At 36.6% G+C, this 11,710-nt stretch overlaps 1 protein-coding gene across 1 annotated transcript in view; it reads right to left on the reverse strand.

The window, feature by feature from the left end:
* Positions 1-3,868: 3,868 nt before the first annotated feature.
* The window catches only part of LOC107702603 (muscle, skeletal receptor tyrosine protein kinase-like), an 11,702-nt gene continuing 3,860 nt past the window's right edge, over positions 3,869-11,710 (reverse strand). The window contains exons 3-10 of the mRNA XM_016504977.1: positions 10,072-10,235; positions 9,536-9,559; positions 9,119-9,207; positions 8,119-8,278; positions 7,770-7,956; positions 6,531-6,725; positions 5,516-5,664; positions 3,869-5,193 (exon numbers count right to left, since the gene is read on the reverse strand). Of these exons, the coding sequence (XP_016360463.1) occupies positions 4,508-5,193; positions 5,516-5,664; positions 6,531-6,725; positions 7,770-7,956; positions 8,119-8,278; positions 9,119-9,207; positions 9,536-9,559; positions 10,072-10,235 (1,654 nt within the window). The 3' untranslated portion in view covers positions 3,869-4,507. The remainder of the gene's footprint in view (positions 5,194-5,515; positions 5,665-6,530; positions 6,726-7,769; positions 7,957-8,118; positions 8,279-9,118; positions 9,208-9,535; positions 9,560-10,071; positions 10,236-11,710) is intronic.

Below are 11,710 nucleotides of genomic sequence, written 5' to 3' on the forward strand. Positions count from 1 at the left end.
TAAAGTGTTACCAAATATTTAGATTTGACATAATTTTTGGATTTATCCTTGGGAAAAAAATAAGCTTAATTGTACTGAATGTGCACTTTTACTGTACTTCAAATCTTAGAAGTAAATAAAAAAATAAAATAAATTAAAAAACGTACAAATAATATAATACATTCACATACATAAATAAATAAATAAATAAATAATCCTGTTGCTGCCTTAAATTTTTAAGCATCACCAGCTTAGTTGTGCAACTCATTTTGACTTAAATTTAAAGTGGCTTAAAGTTGAATTTCAGATAACTTGTTGCATTTTAAATCATCGTTTTAATCTTTTGTACCACATTTTCATTAAAATGAAATTAAATGTCTGAAAACATTACATTTAATTTGCACTTAAGTATACTCTTTTAAGTATTTTATTAACCTACTTTTTTTTAAGTATGCAATTGTATTATCCGTAATAATATGAATCTGAGTCTTATAAACAGAGTCTTTATAATAATAATAACACTATAGTCCTGCAATAAATTAAAATATAAGGCAGAGGCTGTAGCTGGTCAATTCAGTTCCCAAACTCACCTTACAAATATTAATGGTGCATTTAAACTTGGACAAGAGTGCAAGAAATGTAATAACATTTATCATTTACTACAAAATGCAAGTTATAGGCATCCAAGTACTACTATTCTGAAATGTAGGAGACCACGGCTATACTAAGTTGTGCTCTCAAGTCCAAAATAAACTAACTAAAATGGGAACAGTCAACCTACTGTCCACTTCCCAGGTTTATAATACTCCACCCTCTCACTCAAAGACCCTGTGTCAGACCCCGAGACAGACCGAAAACTGGCTTGTGATGGTTTAGACAGAATCTAAATCAAAGAATATAGCTTTAGCAATAGAAGAGAAGATCACAAACAGGATCTCATCAGTATCTTGGTTGTTATTCCTAGACAGCAGTGAGATTAGATGACGATCAAAAGGAGACTCGCAGGTCATTGTGGTTTCCTGCTTTCTCCTGAGAAAATGACCCCAGTAAGCTCGCATGTCTCCACTAGAATTTATAAAATCCCAATGTCTCAACATTTAAAAAATAACAAAATATTAACTCAAAATATTTGATTATTACACTGAACAAAAATATAAACGCAACACTTTTGTTTTTGCCCCCACTTTTCATGAGCTGAACTCAAAGATCTAAGACTTTTTCTATTTTGGCGTCGTGTGGGTGAGTGGTTTGCTGATGTCAGCATTGTGGATCGAGTGGCCCATGGTGGCGGTGGGATTATGGTATGGGCAGGCGTATGTTATGGACAACGAACACAGGTGCATTTTATTGATGGCATTTTGAATGCACAGAGATCCCGGACCCCCCAATACAGTAAAACTGCACATTTTAGAGTGGCCTTTTATTGTGGCCAGCCTAAGGCACACCTGTGCAATAATCATGCTGTCTAATCAGCATCTTGATATGCCACACCTGTGAGGTGGATGGATTATCTCAGCAAAGGAGAAGTGCTCACTAACACAGATTTAGACAGATTTGTGAACAATATTTGAGAGAAATAGGCCTTTTGTGTACATAGAAAAAGTCTTAGATCTTTGAGTTCAGCTCATGAAAAATAGGGGCAAAAACAAAAGTGTTGCGTTTATATTTTTGTTCAGTATAACTTTGCCCATTAACACCAAATTATCTAACCTGTTACATTTATTTATTTATTTATTTATTTATGTATTTATTTATTTACTTACTTATTCATTTATTAATTTATTTATTCATTCATTCATTCATTTATTGCTCTATTTCATTGTTAACAGTTTTTACATTAGTCAACTTTAATTTCTAAGGAAATTTATGAAGTTTATTATTAAATTAAACACTTCTAAACATCTTCTAAACATCTTCTATACAGTTTTACTATTTGATTAGCATTATATATCACTAGTATAATTAACCAATAAAAAAAATAAAGAGCATAAAAAGGATGGTATGAAATTTATATAAAAAATACCAAAAAAAATATAAATAAACATCTTTGAGAATGAAACTTTTATTTTATTATTATTTTTTCCCTTAAGGGCTGAATAGAATAATGAAATGTCTTCTATTTCTCCTGTATAAACAGTATAAAAAAAAATACTGAATGAAATTTATATTTAAAAAAAAAAATACAAAATAAGAATATTAAAATAAAAATCTTTGGGAGTGAAACTTTTTTTATTTTATTATTATTATTTTTTTTTATTTATTTATTTATTTATTTTTTATTCCTTAATGGCTGAACAGGATAATGAAATTTGTTCTATTTCTCCCTTATGAAATCCATTATCCTATCCAATTTCAACAGGACTTTTTTGTATTAAGAAAGAATCAGGTTTTTTTAATTGTCTTGTGGGGTGTTCGGGAATTTGGTGTTTTTCTCCAAGTTACATCATAAGGGGCAGAGAGAGTGTATGGTTTGAATAGAAATCACTGAGGCCCAAATTCACCCGCTCGGTTGTGTTGTGGCCTCTCCGTCTTCCAAACGTGCTGGCAGCAGCCACGGCTCGTGAATCCATTCGGCACTTGTTTTTCCTGGCCTACTACTATTGGGACGTCTGTGGTTTTGCCTTGCTTACTCCTCGAGGTTTCTATAACAGTTAAAAACTCATGGCAAAGACAATGTATTTCTAGGATTATCAGATGTGACCCGACATTCTGAGATGATGAATTAAATGCTGGAATAGAGAAACAGTCCCACACACGTTGAAAGTAAATCCTTCACCATCCCTCTTCATTAAATGCCAGCGTGATTTAATACTGTCTCAGCGAGTTCCTGTTTTGAATGCTTAGAGCAAAAACCGGCTCAAATGCAGAGAAAGGTAGTGTCATAAATCAGGCTCCATGAGGTCATTTTAGTTCCTGTGATGTAATACTGCCCCCTGCCTGCTACCTGAAGCAAACCACAATTTTAAACTGAAAAACAAGTGTCCAGTAGACTATTAGTTTCTTAGTAAGCTCCTTATATTACCACATTTGATCATACTTGATATGGACAGTTACTTATATACCATGAATGTTGCTTTCTGCAATTGTGGATTGGTGTATTTATTTACGAACATGTTTTCAAGACAACAACAAGAGAAATATACTAAATAGTTTTATTTCAAGCAAGTCATATCCAACATCGATTCATATAGCTAATGAAACCACTATATTAACATAATTTGTGTAAAATTGTGTAATAATAGAATAATGACATAATAATAACACTAAAAAAAGGTCATGCTATGCGTGTATAATAACAAATTCCCAAAGCATTTTTTTCTGAGATTTTAGCTAAATACCTGTCAGAAGTTCGGACATGCTGAACTGAATTGAACTGAAAATGAAATGAGTGAATTGTATCAGATGAAGTAAAGTGTTAAGTACACATGCACACTACTATAGTACTGTTTATATAGTATCCCAGAATGCACCAGGATGTATAGTGATTTCAGTGTATGCAGCATTATAATCTAGACAAAGGGGTGACTACTTCATTTTCATAGGTTTTATTGTTTGTTGGCTGGTAATGTATATGGGACCATCAAACAGATAAATGCTTAAAAGTTAATTTTAAGCAGATGTCTTTGTCTCAATTTATAATAAAATTCAAATATAATTTGAATGAAAATATAATTCATACAAGTTAATTTTTAATGAATTATGAGACATGATCTTAAGAAATTGTTCAAAAATATTCTACATACACTTCTCTACAATATTTTCTGATACATTGTTTCACTCACAAATATAACCGAGAACACACAAAGAAACATAGTATCTTGGAATATCAATTAATGAGAAATTAACTAAACTATTTAGTTACAAAATAAAATAAAGTGATGATGTGCCACTTTGGAATAAGCAATTCTATTTAAACGTTTTAAATTTAAATTAAACATTGACAACGTTTTTCAGCTTTAAGCACTATAGCATGTTCTTGAATTAACTTTTTCGAAGAATGTTACTAACAGATGCATTGTACTCTCTCAGATTTTTACTCAAAATAGAAAAGACATACTGTATGTCTCTGCTTGCAGAGATTTCAGTCTAGATTATTGCAGTGACTGCACTACATCCACCTTATTACCAGATGTTAACCTTTATTACCGGTGATTCTGTTAATATGAATCACCTCAAACCTTGACTAGCGCACATATGATGTCTACCGTACATCTGCTTCATTGAAAGAAAACAATTGGGATCCTTTGAACAGATGCAACCAAACTCATCTTCAAAGAGTTTGAGGGATCAGTATTCCTTAAGGTGAGAGCCTTTTCAATCATTTCAGGCTTCTTACACATTCCTCAATGTTCCTCTGGGTTCTTGAGTATTTGTGGGCACTTAAAGGTTTGCTGGGTTGTCTTCAGCTCTTGTGGATACCTTAAAATGTTTTATCCTTCTTCAAGATCCCTCAGGGCTCTTTGGGATTCGAATGAGTTCCTTAAAGATTGGAGCATTTTGGTTCTTTGAATTGCATCTTTAGAGATCCTCAAGAAAGGCCAGATTGGAGCATCTGGTCATGCATTCTTTCCAGGATGCGGTGAATGCTTGCGAAACTAGGCCGGTCACTGGGATGAGTGCTCCAACACAAACGCATGAGGTTATACAGCTCCTGTGAGCAGTTTTCTGGACAGGTGAGCACATTTCCATCCCTTACATAGTAGATGACCTCCTCGTGGGCCATGCCATAGTATGGCTGCATGCCATATGAGAAGATTTCCCATAATACCACACCATAAGCCCACACATCTGACTCGCTGGTGTAGCGGTTGTAGAAGATAGATTCAGGTGGCATCCAGCGAATCGGGATGGCGTCATTTTCACCGGCTTTGTAATAATCTGCTGCATATATGTTGCGCGAGAGACCAAAATCCGCAATTTTCACGACCAGGTTTTCGGCGACCAAACAGTTGCGGGTAGCTAGGTCACGGTGCACAAACTTGCGTTCCGACAAGTACGCCATTCCTGCCACCACCAGCTTGGAAATGGAGAGCTGCTCCAGGCAGCTGAGGGGTGGGTAACGCTCAGGTTCTGACACGAGACTGCTGTACGTCAAGGTATCCCGACTTAGACTGGGCTGCTGCGTTGGAGAGCGCCGTCGCAGGAATTCATTCAAGTCCCCATAGGCCATGTATTCAAACATGAGACACATGGGCTTCCCCACCGCACAGACTCCTGCATGACAGATACACAAACGACAGGCTTAGTTGTGCTTCCTACAGTTGATACCTAACCAAAAATATCCTTCTGTTATTCTAACACTGGGTCGAGGCATTGAATCTCGTTCCGGAATGCCACAGAGGGGACTGATCCAGGGTTACACACTGGGTCAACTCTGAAATGGATAAGTCAAGCTATTTTAAGGCTTTTTCAATTGTGTGGTACCCTTAAGGAAAGGACATAAGTGTAATAGGAAGCAGATGTGGTTCGTTTTAGGAAAGTCCTCAAGCAGATGTATAGTGCAAGCCTTTGAAGGCATACAGTTGAGATACATTACCCAGGAGACGGACAATGTTGGGGTGATCAAACTCAGCCATGAGTGCAGCTTCTCTTTGAAAGTCGTTCTGCATATCAGCCGAAGCTTCCTCCTTCAACATCTTCACTGCCACCATGGTGAACGGTTCCATCGGCAAAAGACCAGGGGCTCTAAAGAACAGCAGGCACATTGGGAATCACATTGCAGTAATTTGCTGATCCTGCTGAGGGATTTGTAGCAATACAAACCTGGAACATCAATCAGTTTATGAGCTTTTATCCTGTGTTTGAAGTAGTGTAGAAGGCATAGTAGTCTGACTTGCTTAACTGAGAAATTACTTTCTTGGCCTGGAGTAACAGGCCACATTCACTGATCTCAAACCAGCTTTCTCTGTCACACATTGACAAACAGGTCATAAAGCTTTTCAAAATAGTTTAAATGGGGATGCCAAACTTTGGAAACAGAACCACAATGGCACTAACTCAAGAACCAGCTTCGAATACCATTAAGATTACACTTCCTGTGCTGAAGGCTCCTGTGTGTTCCTGGAGAAGTAAACACTTTTCTAATGGGCGACTATAAATAACCACCTCAGCAGGACTCGCTCACACGATAGTGTCTACAGGGAAGTTTCATATTGAAACACATCACATGTTTACTAGACCTATCCAATATCCTATTTCAGGAGACAGCCATATGGTGTATACATTTTACCCACTGCTGGACTTCCCAGGGTCTCTATATATATGATATCAGGACTATTTGGTCTGTACACGTCAAACCTTTGCATGCTGATTCATGGTTTATGTAGTCTCATATCTAACTGGTGAGTCAGAAGAGAGTTTCTGAGAGTTCAGTCATTGTCCTTAAAACTGGGTTCACTTAATAATTCACACACTATAAAAGTTCACTCTGACAAAACCCTACAAAATAAATCATGTTATGGACTGTCCGTATAAACACTGACAGTGGCGAACAAGAACAGACATTAGCACCACTGGTGTTACATTTGCTTGTAACATTTGGTAGCTCTCACCTTGCCTGAAACACCCTACCAAAGGCCCCCTCTCCAATATCACGGACATATTCAATGTTGTTGCGTGGATATTCGAGACTGAGGAGCTTAGAGTTGAGAAGGAGAGGCAGTCGTTGGTACATGGGGTTGGGATGAAGTCTGTCCAGCAAGAGCTCTGAGGGGAGGGTAGTCAGAGTAGGCGTCTCCAGCACCCTACTGAATATAGAAGCACAACTGTGTTGTTTAGATGCATTCAGTTAATAATTTAAGTAATGCAACCTACAAAGCAACTTCAAGTAAATTTTTTTGTGAGAGTTCTCAAGAGCAAGGGCATTCAATTCTCCAGGAGAGCCACCTTACTGCAGAGTTTTACTAACCAAGGTGTCCAGGATTACTTGAACATTACAGACAAGTGTGTTGGAGCAGAATTGGAGCAAGACTCTGTTTGATGGTGTACCTCCAGGAGATGGGATAGCCAACCCTGCTGCTAAAGGGCTACATTCCTGCAGATTTCAGTTTAGGTCTTGCTTCAATAAACCTTTGTTTTCAAATCATCCTGAACACCTTGATTTCAGATGTGTTTGATTAGGGTTGGAGCTAAACTCTGCAGGATGGTATCCCACCAGGAACAGGGTTGGCCATCCCTGTTCTAGAGTAATTTTGATTGTGTGTCCTGTTAGGGTTAGATTTAAGATTTGGACTATGATTGTTTAATAGGAATGTTGTTTCAGGACCAACAACAGATGTTGATAGCAATGCCCACTTGGTACATCTTGGTACATTCCTGTTCCTGAAGTCCTTATGTTCTGCAAATTCAGCTCCAACCCTGATCAAACAAAGCTGAACCAGCTAATTAAGATCATCAGGAGCACTTCACAAGTACATTAAGTTCTGTTGGTGCAGGGATGGAAATTAACTCTACAGGCACCCCCGTCCTACATCAGTCCTCATGGATCACACTTTTTAAAGCAGGGTTCCTCAAATCCAGACCTGGAGGGCCAATGCCCTGCAGAGTTTAGCTCCAACCCTGATCAAACACAACTAAGCAAGCTAATCAAGGGGATCACTAGGAAATCACAGGAAGGTAAGCGTGATCAGGGTTTGAGCTAAACTCTGCAGGACACTGGCCCTCCAGGACCGGATTTGAGGAACCCTATTTTAAAGGTTTGAGCGATCAACTTTTCCCAGTGCAGGTAATTGTAATGAGAGACTATATGATTGTAAATGACTATAAATGAGACTTTTCAGTCCATTATTCACCTTTTCCTCTTTTGCCACATTTTCTTTCGCCTGTGGCACATGAGGATGAGTATGGTAAAGAAGGCCGCCCCAGCGAAGCCAGAAATGATGAAGATGATAACGCTCATTGAGTAGGCTGTAGACACAGGAGGAGGTGGGTAAATCTGGACCGGTTTTGTAATGGAGGGTGCAGTCTTCACACTCATAACTGAAGAAAAGAAAAATAATGATAAGCCAGGACCAGAATTTGTATTATATTTCAGAGTTAGCTGACAATCTAGCATTAGCTACCCCAGTCAAAAATAATTTTGAATTTTCTTAGCTTTGTTCTAGTTTATCTTATTTATTCATGAGATATACATTTATATACCTTCTCCACATTTGGGCACCAGACAGTACTCCCAGCGTACATTAGGGTTTGTGGTGTAGCACCATGGCCTGTCACTCTCTCCGCCTGGGTTACGACAGTAGTTTTCTGCATTTCGCAACTCAGGAATCACATCTACAGAGAGTCTATGCTGATGGGGATCCTGAGTGGGATAAAAACAGAGCGGTCAACCAAGAAACTCAAACCTCTGTGGCTAAATTCAATATTCCCATTATCCCTGATATTTCCAGCACTGTGAGGTTGAATCCCACCACATGCATTAAACCTTTCCACACTGTTTTGAAAAGAGACAAAATCTTCTCCATTAAAAACTTAATTTCAAAGGAAACCTCTGGATTTATGTATTCTGACCCTCCATTGTTTTTACTGTAAAAACATTTGTTTCCTGTCTTCATATCTGTTGAAGGTCACTGAACGTATGCCAAAGTGCAGCATTCAAATTGTTTAGGGGTAGGTTATAGTTTTAGGGTAGTGACATTAAAAAAAAAGTATATTTGATTATAGCCACAAGGGAAAATGATAGCATGTTAAAATTAACGTTTGTTTATTAATATGTGCAATTCTAACCATTTGCCCAATACTATAACTCAGCAATGCTGGTCAAATCCTCCTCCAGAGCACCTTGGCATATGCCAAAAGTATATATTTGTCAAATCTATTGTTATTTGCTATTATTGTCATAACCTTTATTACACGACTGCATTAACCATTGTCGAAGACTAGACAGGCTGCATTACCTGTAACAATAATCTAAAGCTAAATACATAGCTACTTGTCTATCTACTAGCTAACATTATTTTCCCTGCCCGTGCGGCCTAGATGACATAATCCTTGGTGAATAGGTGATAGACCTAGTTATTACAAGATTTTGAAGATTAGACTTTCTTCAGAAAAAAAAATGCATTAAATAATTGCACAAAATAAGAGTATAGGAACATTTATTTGTCAATTTTGCTATGCTGACTTTAAAACAAACATTTACCTGCTGGTTCCATCGCTGACAGGGAATGGAAGATGCTGTCATGTTGTGAGTTCCTTGGTAAAATCTTCCTTTGTCATTGTAACATGTTGCTAAAGAAGATATAAACTGTAAATGGTCAAATAAAATTAAATGTGTGCTGTTATGATCATTATTGCAGTTTAATGCAAACTGGAGTCCAAAGGTCTGTTAGTACACATGCATCTGTGTTTTCTAATTTAAAATAATGTAATAATTAATAATAATTATTATTTTATTAAACAAATCGAATTAGTAATTATTACACAATTTATTATTAGTAGTAGTAGTAGTAGAAGTAGTAGTATTGTTGTTCAAGTGTAAATAAAAATAAATCTCTATATATCTTCCACTTTTACACCCCACCATACGTGAAGAAAGCAAAGTCAAATTCTCACTTACTTGTAACTTGGTCTTTATTGAGATCTGTATAACACAAAAAAGTGCATTGTTAATTGATTTATTCATTTTACTCATTAAGTTTAGTTACTTTTCTGTCTGCAGGCTTCAAGAAGATACACAGCCTAATTGTCACTCTCCTGCAGTATATAATTACCATTTCATTGCTGCTTCCCTCAAAATGTTGCCAATCCATGAGCAAGACAACAGCTTGCAAAGATGGCATGGAAACATTTAGATGGGAACATTTACTCAGCTGTCCAATCTCCCCAACTTCCTCACATGCTTTGGCTATAAACCACCGTAATCTTGTCCATCGACAGGTCTGCTGTCCTCACATTCCTCATGAGGCATTTCATATAAACAAATAAAATCTACAGCATTGTCCTGCCAAGAACCATACGTGGCAGTTTTTCCTCTTACACCCATTGTTTTCATGGGACGGATGCTTTATGAACATCATTGACAATCAGCCCCAAAATATCACAGGATTTTCAGAACTAAAAATGTATGTTTATATAATAGTGTGTCACGCTTACCAACGTAAGGAACCGCTGTGCATGAGGATGGGTCTGCTTGTTGGCTGGGTAGAGAGGTGCATTCTGGGAGAGTGATGCTATGTGGGAACCCTCGATGAGATCTTTCCTCAGCAGAGCGCCACTCCTTATAACAGTACAGCTCTTTCACTGCCAGACAGTGCTCCCTGTGACACAACAGCACAGCGTATGTAGAAATATATATATAGCATGGGTGGTTTAGTGGTTAAAGCTTAGGGCTAGCATTTGAAAACTTGCCGGTTTCTGGGTCAACCACCATTGCTTGCTCAAGCATGATGAGAAAACCTCAGGTTGCTCCACTACTGTGACTTGCTTTGGATAAAAGCATCTACTAAATGAATACTTACTAAATAGCACTATGGGTCTTTTTTTGTATGTGGTGCCGTTTCTGTGCTTGAGGAAAATCATGTCATATTGTATTTTGTATCATATTGTAAAACTATATTTGATTTATTTTATTTTACTTTACTTTACTTTACTTATTTATTTATTTATTCAAATTAAAATGATTCTTTTTCAATTCTTTCATTATTTAAAATATAATAATTAAATTAAATATAATACAAATATGCATGTGCACAATATAATATAAATACACCAGGGCTGCATCGTAAGTTTAAGTTGATCGTAAAAACGATTGCACGAATCATCTTAGACTTGCGGACCATATCCCAAAACCATCGTAACTTAAGTAGTACTTGAAAATCTTCGTAGATCTACGAGTGCTCTGGAGTAATTGTAAATACCTACATACATCATAAAAAGACAGAATTATGAGGTCACCTGCAGGACAATCGACAGATTACACCTTTAACTTCATTCAAGTGCAATGTGATTATAATTAAAGCTTTTGATTGTACTTTATTGTAGGGATGCACCGAAATGAAAATTCTTGGCCAAAGCCGAAACCGAACAAAATTAAATACTGGGCCGAAGGCCGAATACCGAACAAGATTTTTTGAGTTTTGTTTTTTCCCATGTATTTTGCCAATTTTTTTCACCACTGCACAAATTAAATAGTTGTGTTGTGCTAATTTCATTGTGCTGTGCTAATTTTGTTTTGTTGTGCCTTGTTTCAATGGTGTTGTGCTAATTTAATTGTGTTGCAGCTTGTTTCCATTGTGTTGTGCTAATTTCATTGTGGTGTGATATGGAAAAATAGGAATATAGGAAATATGCTTCAAAGATTGGGAAAAACAGGGATAAACTCAAAAAATGACTTGCTGACATGCACTAAAACCAGCTATGTATTTGACCCAGAAATAACATCTCTACAGATATTTTATACTATATGTATAAAATTAATCTATAAGTATAAGATTGATCTACTATATATATAATATATATATTATTATATAAAGCAGATTAATATTATACTTATAACTATTATATTATATTATATTATATTATATTATATTATATTATATTATATCCGAGCTTTTCCATTGTGATGTGCTAATTTTGTTGTGTTGCAACTTGTTTCTCTTGTGTTGTGCTAATTTCATTGTGTTGCGACCTGTTTCCATTGTGTTGTGCTGATTTAGTTGTGTTGCGGCTTGTTTCCATTGTGTTGTGCTAATTTCATTGTGTTGTGCTAATTTTGTTGTGTTGTGGATCGGTT

This window comes from Sinocyclocheilus anshuiensis, unplaced genomic scaffold (genome assembly GCF_001515605.1).
Source record: "Sinocyclocheilus anshuiensis isolate Anshui unplaced genomic scaffold, SAMN03320099.WGS_v1.1 scaffold210, whole genome shotgun sequence".
NCBI classification, from domain to species: Eukaryota; Metazoa; Chordata; class Actinopteri; order Cypriniformes; family Cyprinidae; genus Sinocyclocheilus; species Sinocyclocheilus anshuiensis.